Here is a 21,735-nt window from a genome sequence, read left to right on the forward strand (position 1 = left end):
TGTGCCCAAATGCACCCAACCATCCACACGACCAACTGCCCTCACAGCCATCTGATTCTCTCTGGCTCTTAAAAGGGATCAAAAAAAGTAACAATAATCACATAAGTGAGAGCATGAGAGTGGAGATGTGCACCGCAGGGCTCTGACACCCATCATATGGAATCAGCACCTCGTGAGTAATGAGGGTTAAAAAGGGAGAGGCTCTTCCTCTCTCTGTGCCAGATGGGTTCATGTGTGTTGGGGGGAGTGAGGGAGTGAATGAGTGAGCGAACACTTGCAGCCTTTCTTGGCAGCCACCTCCATCAGAAATCAAACGGCACACGGGACTCGGGCGTTGATTGGCCCACCTCATCCGAGCTTCCATCAAGAGCTGGCAGAGAAAGCTGCTTTACGGTCCAAAATGTGAACATATTTCATGGAGGTTGTCACTCGCTGACATTTGTGACAAAAACAGAAAATTACTATAAAGAAAGCTGTCATTTTACATATGGTATCTCGATGTTTGCCAGAAGGGAAAACTTTTACATCTGTGCAGGGAGATTGTAGCATTTTCTGGAGTCCTTGAGGAAAGACTCGGAACGCAAAAGTGAATTCATGCTTGTTTCCTGAGGTAAAAATGGGAAAACACCCAAAGCAGAAATGGTTTTGTAAACATTTTTGTTCATGTCAAAGTAGGTCTGTGCTGCAAATTTATAAAATAGTGATAAAGAAAAACATTAGCATGAGCAGCACCTTTTCTCAAGGATTTCAATCAATATTTTTCAGTCAGACTTGGTATGGCTCGCATAAATACCAGGATATTGAAGCCTTTTTTTCTGCTTCTACATATTTATGAATAACCAAAATCAGGTCTTACTGAAGAGGACATCTGCTACTTGCTTGGAAATTGATCATTTTACAGCATAATATTTTGGAAGGTAAAGTTTGTCAAACATATTGATATTTTAATTTGGAACTCACAAACAATTAGAGTAACATCTAAAACATTTTGATTATTAACTATCAAAGGTGTGGATAACTTGTTTAATCAGTACGTTTGCAGTGGTCTCTAGTAGGAATTTTCTGGGGAAACAAAGCTCTAGTGCACCTGTTTCAGGAAGTAGAAGTGAGCCAGAATAGAGTTAAGCTATCGATGACAGGATTTGGAGTCTTATTTCCTGATATTTGACATCTTGTCTCTGATTGGATAACAGCAATGTACCTCTACCACTGACTGTTTGCTCAGCAACAAATAACACAAGCCTGAAGGAGTTCTGCTGTGTGGTGGAGTTGTTAATGCTAACACTAATGGGCTTGACTCACGGGAGGCGACATCGCCTCTCCTCCATTCATTTTCAATGAGACATGCGCAACAAAGCGATAATCGCGGGTCTCCCTCCTACCAAGCGAAACGCAAAAAACGTGCGTGTGAAATTTTGCGCTCGTGCACGTGTCGTGCACAGGCGACCCAGCGACGCGATCCCAGAAAGCTGAAACGTTTTCAACTTTTCATCGATGTCGCTCGGACGAGGACCAATCAACGGAGGTTTCATTCACTGACCAATGAACGGACATGATGCTCCGTACATCTCCGAGCAAACATGGAGGAGAAGTTGATTATTATTATGTTTTATAGTAAAATCAAAAGTAAGATTTCACATAACTCTAGCAGCACCTTGTGAAATATCACATCTACCACTTTATTAACTCTGAACTGCTTAAATAACCTTAATTCCCTCCAACCTGACACAGCCAAACAAAACAACGGAAGTTTCAATTTCGCCACGGAACAGAACGCGACGGCTTTGCCGCTGCCGCGGATCGCCTCCCGTGTGTCAGGTAATTAAAGCGACAGCGACAAATTTCGCTGATCACGGTCGTTTGTCACCTCCCGTGTGTCGAGCCCATTATGGTTAGCTTCTACTAGTCGAGACGTTCTGTTTCCTGGACGCTAAACCAACAAAAGCTTTCCTTGTCGCAAGCCAAGATGGGTGAGTCCATGAATGTTTAGTGACAGTGTGACATAGATCTGTCAGGCTTTTCTGAAACGAGTGTTTCACGGACTATTTTTATCAGAAGCTAATGCAGAAGGTACCTTTCGGAGACTACACTCAGAGTAACTGACTATAATCATAAATAAGATAAAAAAAATACTTTTTCAGTGTTCGACATCTTTAATAAGAACAATTACTGATCATAACACACTGTATTAAGTATTAGATTTAGAGCTGTGAGAGAAAATGGAAGAGCATAACTCAAATGTATGTGATATAATGTATTTTTACCACCATGGAGCCATATTTATGTTTAAACCTTTGAAAATATACTAATTCACAAAAATTAACATCATTAAATTAATAATAAAAATATTCATATTCTGTTTGAATCTAGCAGCCTTAAAATGCCCCTGGTCAAATGAGGCAGTGATTTCAGTGAATAAAGCATTGATATCAATCATTTAATCTCATTGTTTCCTTTAAATTATACATAATTTCTAATCTGAGGTCTCTTTTTCTACAACTGTAGTTTGACTTAACTGTTGCATTATACTAGACAGCGTATGAATCACTCTGAAGAGAGTTATCATGTAATGCTTTCTTTCAGATGGATGATTTATCCATTACTAAGTCACCATGTCTCAGCAGTAGTTATGTCTACAGGCTCACTCGACGCCGTCCTCCTGCTGTAAATCGTGGCCCGGGCCCCGCGAGGCTCAGCCATAGCAGTAATTCTTGATTAATTGTTCTCGGCTCGTGGCCTCGCGGAACAGACACGGCCCCTTGGACACAAGTCCGTGGCAGGAGAACTCTTCTCTTTCAATTAGGCCGGCGGAGTTGAGACGGTGAGAGCGTCAACTGCGACGGTGCCCACGAGCAGACCTGTGGGAGGTGGCGAGGACAGACAGCAGGCAGTTAGGAAGGCGCCCGGTGGTAAGTGCAACCGGATGGCTGCATTTGTGTCCCTGCCACCCTCTGCTGCTGAGATGAAGACGTAACGAGAAAGAAGCAAAAAAATAAAAAATAAAAAAGTAAAAGAGTTGTAGAAATGTGAGGATCAAAGGGTAGAAGATGCCTTTTTGAACGTTTTCTCAAACGCTAATTTATCTGATCTTTGTGCTTGTGGCAGTCTGCCCACCTGTTCAAGGTACAGCAGGTTGCAGGACCAGGCCATAAGGATAATTGGAGCCACTTGAGACCTGGTGGCTCCCCACTATAAATCCCTCAGCCCAACTCCATCTAAGCATATCCAATAATCATCCACACACTAAAAATGACACCCTTTCATCTACGGGTGTTAAAAATTTTCATTAAATGTAACCGATTATTTATTAGGCTGGACTCCAGCTCTCACTTGTTCACCTTTAGGCCCGATCGTTACCTTTATGTGGTATTTTACATGTATACATGAGGACCTTGTAAGAGAAGAGGTGGGAGTGAATGACGGAGGACATGTTGACTCCTACAGATTTATAAGGCTGAGATGTCCGGATGGGTCTGATGGGCCCGCTAAGTGATTGGTGCCCTGGCCTTGCTGCGAATCTTACTTCATGGAGAGCTCTGCAATACTTCAATGCAAGAGCCTGATGGCTCTTTTGACATCGACAGAGCACATGAAGGCAATCTACTGAGCCAACATCCCTCTTCAGGAACACTTAGCACACTTAGTACAGAGTTGATCTTCAGATGAGCGATTTGGCTTTAAATCAGCACCGAACTGAGAAAGAAATATACGAAAATTGCTCTTTTATTCCCCTGTTACAGTAAATCCAGGACATAATTACCAGTAAGTTACTGTTGCTGGGGTAACAAGAGCTTCTTACATTAGAATAAAAGTGAACCCAGATCAGTGCAGAAAATAAAAGATCTGACTTCAAACTTAAGGTGAATGACGGGAGCGCACGTTTGTGATCCATCTGTAGACACATACCGAGCACTTGAAGAGGACTTTAGTGTCCCCCTTTGCATTCTGTCTGTATTAATTATAATAAAACACGGAGGGCAGCATGCACAACAATAGGCTATCAATAAGCCCTGACGTTATTAGCATCTCAGAAGCTTGGAACACCTGGGTGCACTTCATCAAATTGCGTCTGCACGTTTATGAATGCAGTGGATTTTCAATTGGCCCTGGGCAGACAGGATCCGTGGATAATGCAGCTTCATTAACAGAGAATGTAACCGCTGGCCCGGAAGCATTGTGGCGTCTGTATGAGCATCACTATTAAGGATATGAAAATTTTACAGTTAAGAGTACAGAAGCTGAATTGTTCCTGCACCCACATCCAAAAGTTTATGTTGAGTTAAGTTTACGTTTAGTTACTTTAGCATCCATCACTTACAAAATAAAATAGCATGGCATTCTATTTTTCTTTTTTTGTAAGAAAATACTGTAGCACAAATCTGGAGTCCTTTTCTCCAACGACACCATCTAGAGGTTGAAAAATGTACTGCACCCAAAGCTTCTCTCCATACTTCCGTATTTATGTCTGAAAGCAGCACCTCTCATTCGTCAACGTGGACCTCTTGTTTTTCAAGAATTAAAATGATATTGCCTACATTAAATTACAGTACAGTAAAAGACTAACAGGTTTCAAGTAAATTAGACATAAATGCTGAAAGGAGGAAAACTCCAGATTGCAGATTTAAAGGGAATTTCAGATTCTCACAACTGTTTATTCACCGTTAAAAAAAAGGAGTAAGTTTAGAGCCAAAATGTTGAGATAAAGTTCAAGAAAGGTGTTCAAGAAAACATAAAAATATTTGTTTACTGGAGAAAAATGTGTTTAAATTATATCATAATCTTCTAATCTTTTCAGCTAAACAGGAATGTATGAGACTATTATTGTGAAGGATTGAAGGACCACGGACGCTGCTGCAGAAGTAGCTGAAAGACTGCACCTATATTCAATACATACCTTGTGTTGTTTTATATAGTAAATTCAATAAAATCACACCTGAAACCATTACATTTATAGCAAAATAATAAAATGATCAAACACATTCTGGTTCAGGAGCTGGTGGGGCTTGAAACACAGCCTTTTACCATTTTCATGAACCTCTTTTAGAAAACAATGCTGCCAAATTGCTGCAACGCCGTGGCGGCATCAGGGAGCTTTAGGTTGTTTATAAGTGGTCAGACTGTTACTGTAATGTGGAGCAATCACGTCCTTTTTTTACAAAACATTATGCAATGGCAGAATAAAGGGGGTATGGGGTGGTTCACTGCCACAGACTTCCGTTTATCTTGGACATAACTCACTTTTTATTGCGATCGAAGCTGTGCTCATTATGTTTTTGTAACAAGCTGCTCCTTAAGGTGTCTGTCCTCCACAGTCCCTGTGCAGTCTCTGGTGATCTGACCTCCAGAGAAGCTCCTGGAGCTCCGCATCTCTCTAGTTTATCATCTCAGCTGGTTCTGATTACAAAAGCAAAACTTACGACCCATGTTTAATTTCATTTTCAATATAGTTGATGGCCGGAGCTTGGCAGTATTTCCTCACGTGATCATGACACCTCCCTCTGTTGCACCAATGCATAATATGCTCATCCTACCCATTCATTTTTGGCTGCTTATCCAGGGTCAAGTCGTGGGGGCAGCAGCCTAAGCAGGGAGGCCCAGACTTCCCTCCCCAGCCACTTGGACCAGCTACTCTGGGGGAATCCTAAGGCGTTCCTGACCAGCCGTGAGACATAGTCTCTCCAGCGTGTCCTGAGTCTTTCTTTAGGCCTTCTCCTAGTTGGACGTGCCCAGAAAACTTCACCAGGGAGGTGTCAAGGAGGCATCCTAACTAGATGCCTGAGCCACCTCAAGTGGCTCGTCTCAATGTGGAAGAGCAGTGGGTCTACTCCAAGCCCTTCCTGGATGATCAAGCTTCTCACCCTATCTCTAAGGGAGAGCACAGACATCCGGTGGAGAAAATTCATTCTGCCCGCTTGTATCCGCAATCTTGTTCTTTCAGACACTTCCCAAAGCTCGTGACCAGGGAGCCAGAGTGGGACAAGGGGTCTTAGCACACCTCTGTTGTTGCTTGGCTTCCCAAGGCTGGAGTCTAGGAGGGGGAGCTGGCCGTCTGATTGGAGTCTGGGGTGGTGGGTTGCTTTGCTCTGCACTGATCGGGGGAGCCTGCTCATCATCACCCCAGCAGAAAGGGGCTAACTCTGGGAACCGGTGATGGTTGTACCCATTGTGCGGCAGTACCGGGGCCAGAGTGAATAGTGTGTATGGGGAGCGTGAGTGGGTGTCTAGCGGCCATTTTTGTAAGTCTTAGGTTGTATGTGTATGTGTGAGCATGAGAGAGGGACTGTGGGACTGTGTCTGTGTATGGATGTATATGTCAGGTGGGGTCTTAGATTCCTCCCCTCTCCTGGGACTTCTTGTGCTACTACACATCTTCGCCTACCCTCCCCTGCCACATTTAGTGTGAAGAGCGTTGTCTTGGTCTGCCTGAGTGTTCGCGGCTCCCAGATCAGGGGGTTTAAGATTTTTGGCATCTGTCTGATCGATCCCAGTGGCTGCCTGGTGGGATCTGAGTCCCTGGGCTCTGTTGGGTCCCCAGTGGGGCTAGTCGCCCCTGGGTCCCGGGTCGCTGGGTTCCGGGCTCAGCCTGCTTGGGGGTGGGAGGCTGCAGGCGGGCCTATGGGCTTGCTGCTGATATCTCCCAGGACTCAGCCGGCTGCTGGTTGTGACCGCCCCGGGGCAATCCTCTGAGCCTCTTGAGAGGGTGCTGGGAGCTTTTCTGGTTACAGTCTCCATGGGTTCGCTGCGCTCTGGGGCAGCTCCTGGATCTTTGGGACTTGGATCTCCCTCCATCTCCTACACATCTTTGGGGGCAGATCTGTGGCCCCTCACACTCTCTATTGGACGCTCCTATAGAGAAACCTTACATAAACAAGCGTGTGTACACACACAGGTGCTCACATGGTGCTCTCATAAGTATGGACTTGGGCATTTTCAACACGTCTTAAGGCCGTGGTTCGCACTAAATGCACTGTGATTTAGTATCGTGTGATTGTTCAGTAAAACAATGTTGCTTTTATATTTCCTCATCAGGTTGATGCAGTGATAGCTTGCTCCTGTTATATTGTTGTGTGTCCCTTTTCTTCCTTTTTTCTCTTTCTGCAGGTCTAGAATCAGACTCTTTTTCATCACTGATTGTTCATTTTTGTGGACTCTGCCAAGGCTGACTTTTATCACCCATACTGTTCATATTCAAAACCTAAAAAAATAAGTAAATAAATAAAATAAAATAAAAACCTACAACATATAAGATGTCTATTGTGGCATAGATTTTTTGCTAGAGTTATTTGTTGTGTCTTTTAAAAAATCACAGCAGCAGATCATGTTAAACTGAATCAAGCTTTTACAGAGATCTTAGGAAATTCAGAATGTAGGTGAGTTTAGATTTTAGAGTTTTTAGTAGCGAAGTTTGATGTTTCTGAACATATTTGTTATTGGACTCATTTTCTTTAGCTAATAGTATGAAATGATTTGTGGGGTTCATAGCACTGTAGTGAAATGACTGCTCCTCACCTATTAGTGTTTTTATTCTGTGGGTGCTACATAAACATACCCTAAGAGTGTGCGAGTCATCAAATGAAAATAAAAAGGCAATTTTTTAAGGAAACTGTGAAAAATAGATTTAAGTTACATGGAATTCATCAGGGAAAGGCCACAAAGAAACATAATGCAAGGTTAATAGATGGAAAATGCACTGTAACAGAGCACGACACTTTGCATTATTTTTATGCTAATGTGCACCTCTCGTCAGCTTTTTCACCCCACAGGGAAAACACAAGCAGCCTTTGTATTCTATTTCTGCTTGTCGCACTGGAAATACACAAGTTGAGTATTTGTGCGCGATCGTGCATAAACTCACAGGGAAGTTGGTTTGATACTCGTTCCTCTGGAGGACGAGTTGTGCAGTGAAGTTTTCCAGAGATTTACAGTAGCAGAACGGAAACATGCGGATTAAAGTAAGAAACCACTCAGAGACGCCGCTCAGGATGAGTTCCTGTCATATGCACAGCCAAACAAGGACTTATCAATCAGAGCTGGCTGTCCAAGTAAAGTTCATCAAGGAAGTAAATATATGTGATGTTAAATGTTGAGTAATTCTTCATGTGCTTTCCTGATGTTCTTTTCTTTTACATTTATGTCACATCTTAAAAAGTGTGTTCTGATCCCCCCCCCCCCCCCCCCCCAAAAGAACGAAAACTAAAATGCATATTTTTTCAATATGAGGGGATATACAGAAATGTTAATGTTCATCTTACACTATCAGCGGCTCATTAATTTTAAATCTTTTAAAAAGGGACTAAATTGTGATCCACCAAATGATTGAACTGCCAGTCAAGCATTTATATAGTTAAAATATTCTACATAGTCATAATTTATGGATTTATATTTTATCAAAACTGAATGTTAAATAGGTTTATAGAAATAAAAAAAATATTAGATTCAATCAAATGTCAATAGTTAAAATGGAGGATTTTTTGAGTCCTGGTTTTAATTGTTATATAAAAAGAACTTTAGTTAGGAGCCTACAGGCTTGTAAACCAGCACACCCAAGGAGAAACATCTCACCTCAGGCTGCAGTCCCCATCTGCCTGCCCTCTCCCCCTGTGACAAGGCCACAGCTCCATGGTCATCCATCATTTACGTGTGTGTGTGTGTGTGTACGCGCGCGCGCGCGCGTGTGCGTGCTTGTGTGTGTGAGTGTGTGCATGTGTGAGTGCGTGCGTGCATGGGTGTGTGTGTGTGCGCGTGCGCGCACATGTGCGTGCATGTGTGTGTGAGTGCGTGCGTGTGTGTGTGTGTGTCAAAAAAGAAAAAAAACTCTAAATGGGGTCTCCCAGTTTGCAGTCAGATTGTCTAATACTTGCAATACCAACTATCACGCTAACAGATCGTCACTTAGCATTATGTGTTCAGGTCTGTAGTTCGGTTCACAACCAACGGAGAACGTCTGATACACATTAGGAGTCCCACCACTTTTTGATTCTTCTCAGGGACAAACCCATTAATGCCAATGCCAATGTGTTAACAACGCAGAAGAAAGCAAACTATGTGAATAAAAACTTCATCTGAAGTTGAAGTGGGGAATCCTGGTCCTCAGGTGCTCCTACCTGCCTATTTTAGAGGTTTCCCTGCTGCAACACATCTGAGTTGATCTAAAGATTCTAAAGTAAAAGAATAAAATAAAACAAACCAGATCTAAAAAGGGTATTTTTTGCCATAAAATGTGGGAAAAATTTATTTTAATCTGTTCTTTAAAAATGTGTGATTATCATTATATATCATTATATAGTGTTATATATATATAACACTTAATTTGATCAAGCATAATTAACTAATTATAATTAAAGTAAGAATTTCAGTGCACATTGTACAATTGACAATAAATACTTTGACTATGTATGAGCAAAACAAAAAAAACAACATGTTAACTTAGGTTGCTTTGATAAATAGGTAAAAACACTACATCAGCAACAAAGAGGAAATTAAATGCTCTGAAATTAGTCATTTCTGTGTCCAGACGTCAATATTAGTAAAAATAAAGAATAAAAAAAGCAACTACCAAACAAAATCAATAGTCTTACATTAGTTTGTTTTTTTCATCCAACACAAAATCCTAAAGCGTGTTAGAATCAGTTCTTCATGTAAATCTCTATCAAATGAAGATCAAGAGTTGAAATTTTGCACCTATTGATTTTCCTGTTGTTTATTTTGTCCAATTACTTTATTTTTCTCAAAGATTAGTTTCACTCTCACCTATTTCACAGAGTTGATTTTAGCTTCCCGCTGGTGAACACTGAAGTGTTACCAGCTAGAGAGCAGCATATTTCCCTCAGGAGTTGACCAAAAGAGAAATAAAGAGTGGTTATCGGCTTGCATTCGCCAGCTTTTAAAGAAAACTAAAGTGTTTATCACATAGCTAACAAGTTCCTAACAAGTTGATGATAAACCCTGTCAGTGCATCTCTAACTGCTCTGTTTGCTTTTTCATTGCTTGACATGGCGACTTGATCTCTTGATCTCATCTTTCCATATGAAGCAGGATCTGTTTTGCTAAAAGGCAACAAGCATGGACATAAAAAGGATAAAGAGCATGAAATTGTAGCTGTGCCAATGCAAAACACAAGGTTGTAACAAAGGCCTCGAAAGGGTACAGCCAAGGCATTACATCAAGAGAAGATAATAACATTCCATAACTAATTCTGAGTATTGAAGAATAATGTCTAATGGTTCAAAGAAATGAGCAAAACAAGAAAGAAAGAAAAAGGGGGTAAAAGACACAATCAGAAGGAGACAGCTTTTCTCGCCACAGATACAGTTCTTACGAGGTATTCTTTTCTCCATTCTAAGCCGGCTCCCTTATCATGTTGACAACGTATCTCCCATTTTCTCCTCCTCAAAGCAATAAACACACACAAAGCAATTGGAAGGTGGGAAATGCACAACAACAAAGAATGACTCTTCAGCACTCCCTCTGTTTTCATTATCGGGTGCGGTGTGAGGCGGTTGATGGAGCTGCGGATTATCCTGCACGCACTGGATGACCGATGTGAACAGCATCTGAAGCATGAAGGACACCGATCATGTCAGCCAAGGCAAAGGCATATTACAACCGCGGGCCGACCTCAAGGACTCCAGTAGATTAAAACTGATTGAAATTCCATTTGTGGCATTTGATGTTTTCTTTTTTTTAATTCTTCCGCTACTTCTTCTCCACACCCCTGAACCTCCTCCTGGTTAAAATGTCCCCACACAGAGAAAAGTCTGCCCCTGAATACACAAATAAAATTGCATTTGTGGAGGCAAGCGTCGGAGCTATTATCAAGCTATGGGATTCAGTAATATGAACAGTAACATAGGTGTGTGTTAGTGACGGGGTGCATGGTGAGTGAAAACTATGCACACACAGATGTGCCGTTGTGTTCATGCACGCTCAAAAGCAAATGTTGAATTCAGTAGAACTAATAGAACTACAGTAAAGATATCTGCTGTGTGGATTGTTCTTTATGGAAAACATTTCATTCAGACAGCCAGAAGATTGAGACTCCGGTTGTTCGTTGAATATTCTACTGAGCAAAACGCCATTATGCAATTTGCATGTAATACATTGCAACTGAGGTACAATGGTGGTGCCCTGAAGACTGTGGGGTTTATGTTTGTTTGAAGTTGTTGTGATGAATAATATGCAACATGCTTAGCTTAATGCCAATCTTTTTTATTGTGATTTTTATGAAAACCCACCACATCTGCGCTAAAGTGTTAAGTCACCCCTCATTTAGGTTTTTTCGTAACCCTTTAAACTGGTTTTGATCAGTAGTTCTTCATGGTTTATGATGTTCTTCTTTGGGCATTGGCAACTTTAATTCATTTATCAAATAGTTCAAAATAAATCACCTTGTGGACCGAAGTATAGAAAGGAATTGTAGAAAGTTGTTACCCTTTCTCTACCAAATGCCAGACAGATTGGGAGTGGAGAGAGTGGCCAGGGGTAGCAGATGCCACCCTCAAAATCTGACTGGACACCCCAGTTACCACCCCACTTACTTTCATTTAAATTGACCCAATCCAAATGCTCACAATTCCACCCTTGTGCCCCTCAATTGCGTCTTCCAATCCAGGGGTGCGATTGCGTAGGGTTTCTCGATCCTCATGTGCAGAAGCTGACCACACTCTTTTTTACAGGTGGTTCAGGATGCCTGTGCTCGGCTTCTGACCAAGTCATCAAAGCACACCCACATCAAACCGCTTCTCCTCCAGCTTCACTGGCTGCCAGTCAACTTCAGGGTTCATTTCAAGATCCTGGTTCTGGTCAATAGGGCCTTACATGGACAAACACTATCATACATTGGTGATCTTCTTAGTCCCTACACCCCCAGCAGGTCCCTGAGGTCCAGTGATCAAAGCCTACTGGTTGTGCAGCGCACCAGGCTAAAGACCAAAGGTGACAGATCATTTGCTGCTGTGACCCCCAGACTCGGGACCTCTCTCCCCCTTAGCCAGAGATCAGTGGACTCAGTGATCTCCTTTAAAAAGAAGCTGAAAACTAACCTGTTCAGGGTGACTGTTGCGTGACCTTCGTCACCATCCTCTCCTTATTCTGCTCTTTCTACATACTCCGCCTTTCCCAGGATCCACTGATTTCCCTATTTCCCATTCATTTTCTTTCTCCCATTCCTTACATTTTTTAATTCCAATTTTTATTTTTATTTTCTCGTTTGAAACATATTTTTAAATCATCGAAACAAGGGCTCTTTTCTGAAAAAATGTATTTTAAAACAAAATAAGGTAATTTTAAGATGCTCTGACTGTTTTAGACTGTGAACAGCAATGAATGTACATTTTGTAATGCAATGATTTGTTTGGTTGAAAGCTGTTAATAAAGATTTTTAAAAATGTAGCAAATACAGTGACCGGCATGCATTGCGGTCGATTATGCAATGCTTACTGTCCCAATTCGGCAATTATTTGCATACTTGTGTACTACACACTCGAAGCCTTACTCCGCATGTCCTGCAGACTGTAGGGTGCAGTGTGAGTATTAGGATTGGGCCATTGACTTTACATTGTCCACAAAAGGCTTGGGAGTTATACACCCCAAACCAGTAGGTGGCAGCATACGCCTTTAACACTGGTTTTCAGCTCCAGGTCTACAAAACATTTCTGTATTTGTATTCTTCATTATATTTTCATATTGACACAAATCCCAGTCTTACTCCCACTCCACTCAATTTGGTGGCATTAATGCACCAAGATGTGGCTTACCAGCTCAGTGGCCTAATGGTAGAGTGTCCTGGGACTGGGAGATCGAGGTTTGATTCCCGGTCGGGTCATACCAAATACTTAAAAATTGGGACCCAATGGCTCCCTGCTTGACACTCAACTTTAAGGGGCTGGATTGGGGGTTAAACCACCAATTGGTTCCTGAGTGCATCCACCGCTGCAGCTCATTGCTCCCCTCCATGGGGATAGGTAAAATGTGGAGATGAAATTCACCAGTGTGTGATGATCAAAGTCAAAGTCAAAGTCATTTTTATTGTCATTTCTACCACGTGCAGGACATACAGAGAAACGAGATTGAGTTTCAGTGCACACAATTCAGAGATCAGATATACATGGGTAAGACACATGACAAGAATTGGTGACTGCGGTCATTCGCAACATGAGTCGCGCTACCTTAATAGATAGATGAAAAGGGTGTTACATGAGGATAATTGGGGGTAAGGTTAAAAAAGGCACAGCAGAGTTAGACCCAGCGGGGAGTAACTCTATTATACAAAAAAACTCCTCAACATAGAAGCACAGACAGCACAGATACAAAACATCAGAGTTCGATGGGGAGGCGGGGTTGGGCGGGATCCTGAAGCCTCCAATGGGAGCTGCCGGTACAGCGCATCAACCAGCTGCAGACCAACAGGTGGGAGGGAGAGATAAGGAACAGAGAGCACATTGAGTTTCCCGCAGGTCGCTGACCTCAGCAGAAGTCACAATCTGAAGGCAGGGGGGGAAGGTCGGGACACAGCATCTGTCACGATTCCTCCTTTCGTGGGGGTGTGTTGAAGCAGCCTTGAGAGGCTGCCTTGGTGTCAGATAAGGATAAACATGACTTTGTTTGGGGCAGGCAGAGATAATTTTCCTCTCTGCCTTGGAGTCTATAAGTGGTCATTCATGTCCACCAGTGAAGCCAATTTTACGTTCTAAACATCCCCACATCGTCCGGCGACCCTCTCCGAGATGACTATGTGTGAAGTCAACATGCTGTCGGCTAGTGTAAACACAGGTCGCACACGTGATGTCATTATCCAGCTTACGGTTCACCTCGAGTAACGTCCCAGTCTGTGAGGTCACCGCACGAGCGGCACATTCCATGGGCACGGGTCGCACTCCAATCGTTCCCGTCTTCCCAAATTTCCAGAAAACCAGATATCCTCCCACTCCAATCAGCAGAAATCCAGTGATCATCAGGCCGAACATCCACAAATCTTCCACGTCCTCGATGGACAACTGAGAGAGGCACACGATTCGCCAGACCTCCCAAGAATCGAGTGCATATCCCGCTGCGAATGTCCCCTCGGGACAGGTGGGAGCCCCCTTCTCCGTTCTCATCGTAGAAAAAAATTTATCAACCGCGTTGAATGACCAGTTAATTAAGTCCATATTTCCAAAAAAGAGTAGTGGTTTCAGGAGAAATGCAAAGAAGTGCTCTGTAGTCAGACAGGACAAGAGCCGATGACTATGGGATTTTAACTTTATTAACCACCACAAAACGGCTCGAAGAAAAAGAGAGAAAATTGGTCATTGCACAATTTCTGGAATAAAAATAGAATGATTTTGTGAGGGATGACCATATGGAGCCACCCATGCTCCACCCGGGCCACCCCATGAGAATAAAGATTCAAACAAATGGTCACTAACAAAGTTGAGAACTATCTATTTTACACAAAATCCTGCAGTGCACTGTGGATCTAACCAGGTAGCAACTGGTTGTGTTAACCAGATAAAACTTATTGTTTTCACTCAAATGCAGGAACCACAAACATTACACTTCAGGACAGGCCTTTAGCTAACTAAAAAGATCAGTGGGTGGAAGAAGACATCCACACACACTGTACAGTCAGGTCAAGCCATTTCCTCATGTAATCAGAAGCTAAAATCAATCAGAGCTCTGAGGATCTGCAGTCATTCCATTCAAAGCCTTAACTGTCAAAAAATTACTGGCAAAGCGAGGCATCCAAAGTTACAGCTCATAGCTGGTCCGGCGTGACAATAGAGACATTTATTTCTCCCCTCACCTGAGCTCACAACACCCCCTCTATGTGAGCAGAAGCCACATCGCGAGAGAGCAACAGACTGTTTCTCAGGGGAAATTGGAAAACAGTGAATATGTCATATAAAGATGTGACGACTGCCATCACCAAATTTGTCTTCTTTCTAAGAGCTAAAACGGTGGCCAGAGAAACAAAGGAAAGGTGGCTGATTCCCACGACAGTATCCAAGGACAACATTCTTTAGCTGCTATGATTAGATGCTCACTGTGTACTGGAGATAATCTAGCTGTTTACATTTCTTTTACAGATATGTAAAAATAGTAGATTTAATAGAAAATGTTGGATTTCTTTAACATGTTTTGGAATATGATTTTTTTTTCTTCTAACAGTGCCAATAGACCAATTGTGCTGTTAGAATCATTGTGAGAGTTCAATAATCATAAGTGAAAATAAATGTATTATTTTCTGTGTAAAACCTAGAGACCCCATAAGGTGACTCCACAGCACTAATTGTTTTAGGTAGATTTACTTTTGTGATTCTTGAGCTTCTGAAAGGTCCAGTTCCTCTTTTAAAGAGTATTAGTGATTCCCAAAGCAGTTTGTTCATAATGCAAATATATGATGCAACATCCTTCAGCCACTGTAGCAAAAACTAAGGCCTAGTCCACACGTAGCCGTTTTTTTTAAACGAACATCCGCCCCTCCAAAAACTTGCATCCACACCACCTCGTTTTAAAAAAAAACTCTGTCCACACGTACCTGGATAAATACGTTGTTAAGGACATGCCAGACCTGTAGGCGGCAGTACTTCCCCCGTTCTTAACCTCGTCCTTCGTCTGTGGTCTTCCGCAAGGAGCAGTAATTCCACTTGCAAAAACAAACAAGCAAAAAGCGCTTGGACAATTGATAAAGCGAGTGCAGCTCTGAGGGCATCCATGCTGTCGGCTAGTGTAAACACAGGTCGCACACGTGATGTCAGCATTTTTTTGTCGCGGAAAGTGACGTTGCGGACCTTAAAACTCCGGTTTTGTCTGTCCACACGCAGACACCCAAAACGGAGAAAACGCAGATCTTCACTTTGGCCGGAGTTTTTAAAAAGATCCGTTTTCGTGTGAAAAAACTCCGTTTTCTTGTGGATGACAGGCCAAAACGTAGAAAAATATCTACGTTTTGGCAGATCCCCGGCGACGTGTGGACAGGGTCTAAAGCTTAACCCTCATTCCACCTCACTGGTGTGAATGTCTTTGATCCAATTTAAACACTTTGGCACTAACTTCAAACAGTTACCTGAAGATCAGTTGATGAAATCTTAGTGACATTTGATTATTTTTTATAAAAAATAAACAAATTACTGTTATCCTGGTTTTAATCCCTTTTGTGGCTCTTTCAGGGAAATCCAAGCAGGTTTTACATTTTGTTGCTACAAAAGCTAAATTCCATCTTTGCCACACACAGATAATTACTAGTTAATGTTAATAAAATCAGAGTTTGGAATATTCCTGAAGGTATCCTTTAGTTAAATCCAAAATTGACAGTGTTAAGTTCCAAAATGGACAGTGTTAAGTTCCAAAATGGACAGTGTTAAGTTCCACACCTAGTCAACTGTTCTTCAGGAGTAATTAAAAGTAGATACAGCTGTCCGATTTCCTAGAAGTGCAGTAGCATGCCATGCTAACCCTAACCCTAACACACCCTGACAAAAGAATGCACACGATTAAAGTGTTTAGGTTAACTCCATGTGGAATAGCACAACTGAAAATGACTCATCCATACAGCCTGAAAAAAAGAAGGTGCAACACTGTGTGCACATGGTGATAAATCCTACATATTTCAGTATGTTCACTGCTGCAGCTGTCTGCAGGTTTTTTGGCTTTAGTCAGTTGTAGCTAATGTCTCATTTATTATGACTATTAAGTAACTGTTTTCTATATTGTTTAAATATCCCAACTTTTTCAGGTATATCTCAACATTAAATGTGGGTGGTGAGAAATATTTGTTTGGTGCGATTAACAGATTTGGTAACAATGTTTAGGAATTCCCTTTTCTAGAAAAGTGTGCGTTGTTTTTGCAACAACTATAAAGTCTCCTTCCTGTCCGGTCAGCTCACGGGTCGCCCAAACAAAAAAATATATATATTTAAAGTTGTTTTCTGCTCTGCTTTGCCTTAAACCCTGAGTCACACACATGTTGTACTTCAATTTCAGTAATGACTGGTGTTTAGATTAAGTCTGCCACGTAATTCAAGGTTTATTAGTTTGTGAAAAAATTGTAATAGAAATGATCACAAATCAGAGTCTGTTCTCCTCCAGCGTAGCTGCTACTTTCCACATGGCCAGATTTATGGTGGTTTTCACCATGTTTTATCCTCCTTTCACTACTTTCACCACTACTTCCTTCCCCTCCTTCTTCTCCGTGTCTGGTTTGATGACATAAATTTTGGTGAGAATGAGCAGTTTGGAGTCCACTACATGTTTTCACACAAAACCTAAATTAACTGCTGTGCTGCTAAGTGGCATCAAAATGCTTCTTTAAAAATCACTGACATCATATGTGAACCAGAAGCACAGGGGAGTGATGTAGGCTCCCCAAATAATTAATACATTTTTAAAACCAGGCTTTTTTATGTTCACATAACAGTGAGTAAACTGAGTTACTGATTAAATGCATTATTGCTTAAATGACTTCTTGGTCACGATGTCACTTGCAGTGGACGTTTATTTACGTATGACATTTTTCTAATGTTTAAAAACTTGTTAGGCAATTAATCATAAAAATGACCTAAAATCCTGTTAATCGTTGCTAGTTTCTAGGTGATTCGGGTGATAAAATGTCTGAAAACAGACTGAAATGTTCATCACATTTCCTGAGTCCCTGGTGACGGCTGTAAATCACCAAATCTGCCCACTGAACTGTTGGTTGAATGGTTGAATGTAAAATATCTAGACAACTGACAGCCGGTAACCTCAAACAACCATTTGCTTCCAAACAGCCTACATTATTGTTATTGTATCATTTAAATAACTTTATATCAAATGGATAGGATTGTATTAAAAGCAAAAAAAAAGTGACAGTAAGGATAAGAACAGTCTGACTCTCCCACCGCTTACACCATGGCAGTAATGGTGTCACTATTCAGAGAAAAATAAGCCCATCTGTTAGTGTGGGATTTAAAAAGTCCCCTGCAGCAGCTTTTGAAAATGACTCAACTCTAAATAGATTCGGTGCAGGTCTTACTAACATAAAGACAGCCTTGTGATCCACTTTGCTCCACACTATAGGTTTATCCACAGAAACCAGTCACTAAATAAAGAAAACAGCCAGGCCTTCCAGTAGCTGTCGGTTTCCACAGCTGCACATTTGGATGTGGTTCCATTTTACATGTAATGTTCTTAAAGCGCTTCAAAGCCAACCCATTGAGTACAGCACGCCGTAGGAATAACATGTTCATGTTTGAGTAATTTTCAATGAGCTGAAGCGAGTCACTGGAGTGAGCTACTCAAACGCTAAGTGGCCCCTTAAACAAAGCAAGCAAAGCCAGGATCACCTCCCCTCCCTCCTCTTACCGTCCACACAGGCGGGTCTGGCTCTTGTAGTTCCGGCGATCTGGCCCTTCTTACAGGCACAGCGGGCCGTCTGCCTGGCGATGGTGCGTCGTGGTTGGCTGCTGTCCCTGTCCAACGTCACAATCTCGCATGTCCCTGCTGCCAGCTGGCCTGGAAATGACATAGCACCACAGGTGTCGAGGTCAGAATGATGCAGTCATAAACAGGGCAGAACAAAGTGGTCTGTTTACTCTGTAGATTCTGACACAAGCTCTGTGGTGTAGATCTGGTGAGTTAGCACAGACATCATCAGGTTAAGAGCAACACAGCGTGTGTTTCACTTATTCAAAAGGAGTTTTTACGAAAAGAATCTGTGTATCATCTGTTCTTTCCATGTTCAGTTCCCCTAACCCATCAAACATGAAAAAAAAAGTCACTCATTTTATTTATTTTTTTCAATCTGATACAGAAGGCGACCTTGCTTATCAGTCTTTTCAATTTTAGGGAAACATCAATGTATGAAATCGAAATCCAGACCAAAGGACTTTAACAAAATCGACCAATAATCAAGCCGACCTGCTGGAACAGCTGGTTACATTGGTGCCCTGCAGCCACAATATGGCTTTCTGTGTACAGTTTACATTCTCCACATGCATGTGTAAATTAGTGAATTGCATGTGAACAATGTCTACTCTTGCTGTGAAATAACATTTCCTGGTGGCAATTGCACATTTTGGTTTTTAATAAAATTATAAATTTTTTTATTATATAAAGTTATAAATCACGCCTAGGGATCCCCTGTAAGAGCTGAAGAGAGGGAAGTCTGGGTGTCTCGACTTACCAGGACCCGACTTCGGATAAGCTCAAGAAAATGGATGGACGGATAAAATTTTAATTATAGTGCAAATGTTGTCAATGTTGTGTTGAAGTGTGAACTGGATATGTTTCAATAAAACTCTCATAAAGTTACTAATGGATATTTCACTTTTGGAGACAATATAACATTTTTATCAACCTAAAACTTGCTGCCACAGCCAATCAACATACCAAACACAGAAATAACTATATTTACAATAATTAGTCTGAGACATTCCCAACACAATCCGTGTGCAACCCATTTTTTTGCTTAAAACATTGAAGTCTGACTCAAACCTGTATCTGTGAAAACATCTGAATTATGTATTTTAGTGAAACCCTCAGAATGTAACCATCAGCTAAGCTCTACAGCTACAACTGATTAACTTGAACTCAACTCTGTTCAAAGAGACTACAGCTGATCAACCCTTAGTAATTTACTAGATACCGAACTAAAACGTAGCAGGTAATCATACCCAACACACACTCAGAGTGCTAACAGATTGCTCTCAGAAAGTAATCATTACATCTCCAACCAAATCTTTTAGACACAATCTGATTCAAGATGGCCACCACAACTGATGAACCTCAGCAAACGCAAAAATGGCTTCAAATCTGTCAGTTTTACAGACACTGATTCAAACATGTATTTGTGGGTCTTTCCCAGTGTTTGGCTACTTTAAGATGAAGCGTATTGTTTCTTTCAGCATGGCTATGATTAAATAATTATGGCATAAATTGGTTATATGAATTGATTTCAGAACTGCCAGGTTCTGATTTGCCAGTCAGCTCACAGAAAGAACTCCATGTGTGAAGAGACTTTTAAAGACAACGGTAAAGAAATTACCGTACAATTTCAGCTGCCTAACCACTCCCCTCAAGCTATTTCCTATAAAGGGCCACATGCAATCAGCACACCTCTTTCAAAGTAATGCACCTATTACCCATGAAAGAAACACATGAATACTGATGAAGTTTGTAATTGCTGCCAAGACCCACCGTCTGCTCACACACATACTTCTATGTATTCAATCAGGTGACCTTTGGCCTCCTAGCTGGGCCCTTGCTGCTCACAAATTAACCTTTGTCTGTGTGTAAATGCCCTCGGGTGCCATCCTGAAGAGGCTTATCAGGCTCTAATTGTGATTGGCAAGAGGATGGAAGTTGTGATTAAATCCGGACTGGAGTCCTGAACACTTGGGTGGCTGGCTTAATGAACTGAGCTGTGAGGGGGTCACTCCCAGGGTAATGGGGATCTATCAGGATTCATCCGCAGAGAGGTTCCTGTGGTGGCTATGAACACAGGTTGAGAAAAAGGCTGAGGAAATTCAAATACTCAGCTTGTTAAATTGTTTCTCTGTAAAGTTTCAAACAAACTTCTACAGATAAACTTCATTTTCTTCTTTTCTTTTGAAAAAGATAAATAACAATTGTGCATTTGAGATGAGTAAGCATTTTTAGACAACTTTCTATCATCTCCTTGCCAACCAACATCCACCAAGGTAGTTTCAATGCAGTTAGATCAAAATTAACTTGAAAACAGTGCTTTTGTTATACTCTATAGTGTTTTTGGTTAAATGGATATCCTACCCCTTAGTGAAATGTAAATCCCCAGAGTTATAAAAATTTAAATAAAGCATTTTTCTAACCAGCCCAGTCATTCTCCTAATCCGGCACTATTCTGTTAGCGTTAGCTTAGTATAAACAATGCAAGTGAATGGCAACTGCTAGCATTTTAAACATTCAAATTCAAAAAGATATATACTTCCAGTAACACTCTACAATAAAGGTCCCTTTATTAATGTTAGGGCATTATTAAGCATGAATGAGTTATTAGAAAAAAATATTAACACCATATTATTAATGTTAATATTAAGTTATGCATTACTAAGGAGATCCCCCTCCACCCAGCCCTGTGTCCTAACCTTAAGGACGTTAGTTAACAATATTGGGAACATTAGTAAAGGGATCCTTTGTTTATTAATGCTTAATAATGCACTAGGTAACATTAATAAAGGGACCCTTATTTTAAAATGATAACATAATTCCTTATACCTGGTATATTTTGTTGAAGGGACAGCATAGAAAGTTGCACTGAAAATGGCAGAGGACCGATACATTAGGTGTCTTTTGGGGCCGCCAAGCACCGTCGTCCTTCATCTTACCATCTTCGTTTGGGATCGACATGATTATTGAAGTCACAAAGAAAACTTAGGATCATTGAGTAATTTCCATGACTTTTTCCACACAAAATGCTAGCTAGCTTTGTGCTTCACTTACAGTCAAGTTGTTGGTCATACTGAGGGGCAAAATTGAAACATTCAAGCATAAAAAAGGATGAAAACTCAAAGAATAAATCCTTTTTCGTAATGTGCCACTTCACTTGAAAGCCAACCTTGCTAAACACCATGTTTTGCAAGCATCATAAAACAAAATAAAGAGCTGTTACCATTCATCAGACAAATAGCCTTTTACTCCCCTGTCCCACTTGTGTATATGTGATGCCTGATATCATGTCATCATGTAAGCCCTCACATTTGTTTCTAAATCTCTGTGCATATGACTCAAACTCAATGCGTC

General features: G+C 41.4%; 1 protein-coding gene across 3 annotated transcripts in view; it reads right to left on the bottom strand.

The window, feature by feature from the left end:
• tafa5 (TAFA chemokine like family member 5) overlaps positions 1–21,735 on the bottom strand; it is a 207,570-nt gene that overhangs the window by 76,713 nt on the left and 109,122 nt on the right. For all 3 annotated transcript variants that reach the window (XR_008563088.2, XR_008563089.2, XM_015956754.3), the window contains exon 2: positions 18,322–18,471. Coding sequence is in view for 1 of the 3 variants with exons in the window: in XM_015956754.3 (XP_015812240.1) it covers positions 18,322–18,471 (150 nt within the window). In the remaining 2 variants the exon portion in view is untranslated. The remainder of the gene's footprint in view (positions 1–18,321; positions 18,472–21,735) is intronic.

The sequence above is a fragment of the Nothobranchius furzeri genome, chromosome 1 (genome assembly GCF_043380555.1).
Source record: "Nothobranchius furzeri strain GRZ-AD chromosome 1, NfurGRZ-RIMD1, whole genome shotgun sequence".
Lineage (NCBI taxonomy): Eukaryota > Metazoa > Chordata > Actinopteri > Cyprinodontiformes > Nothobranchiidae > Nothobranchius > Nothobranchius furzeri.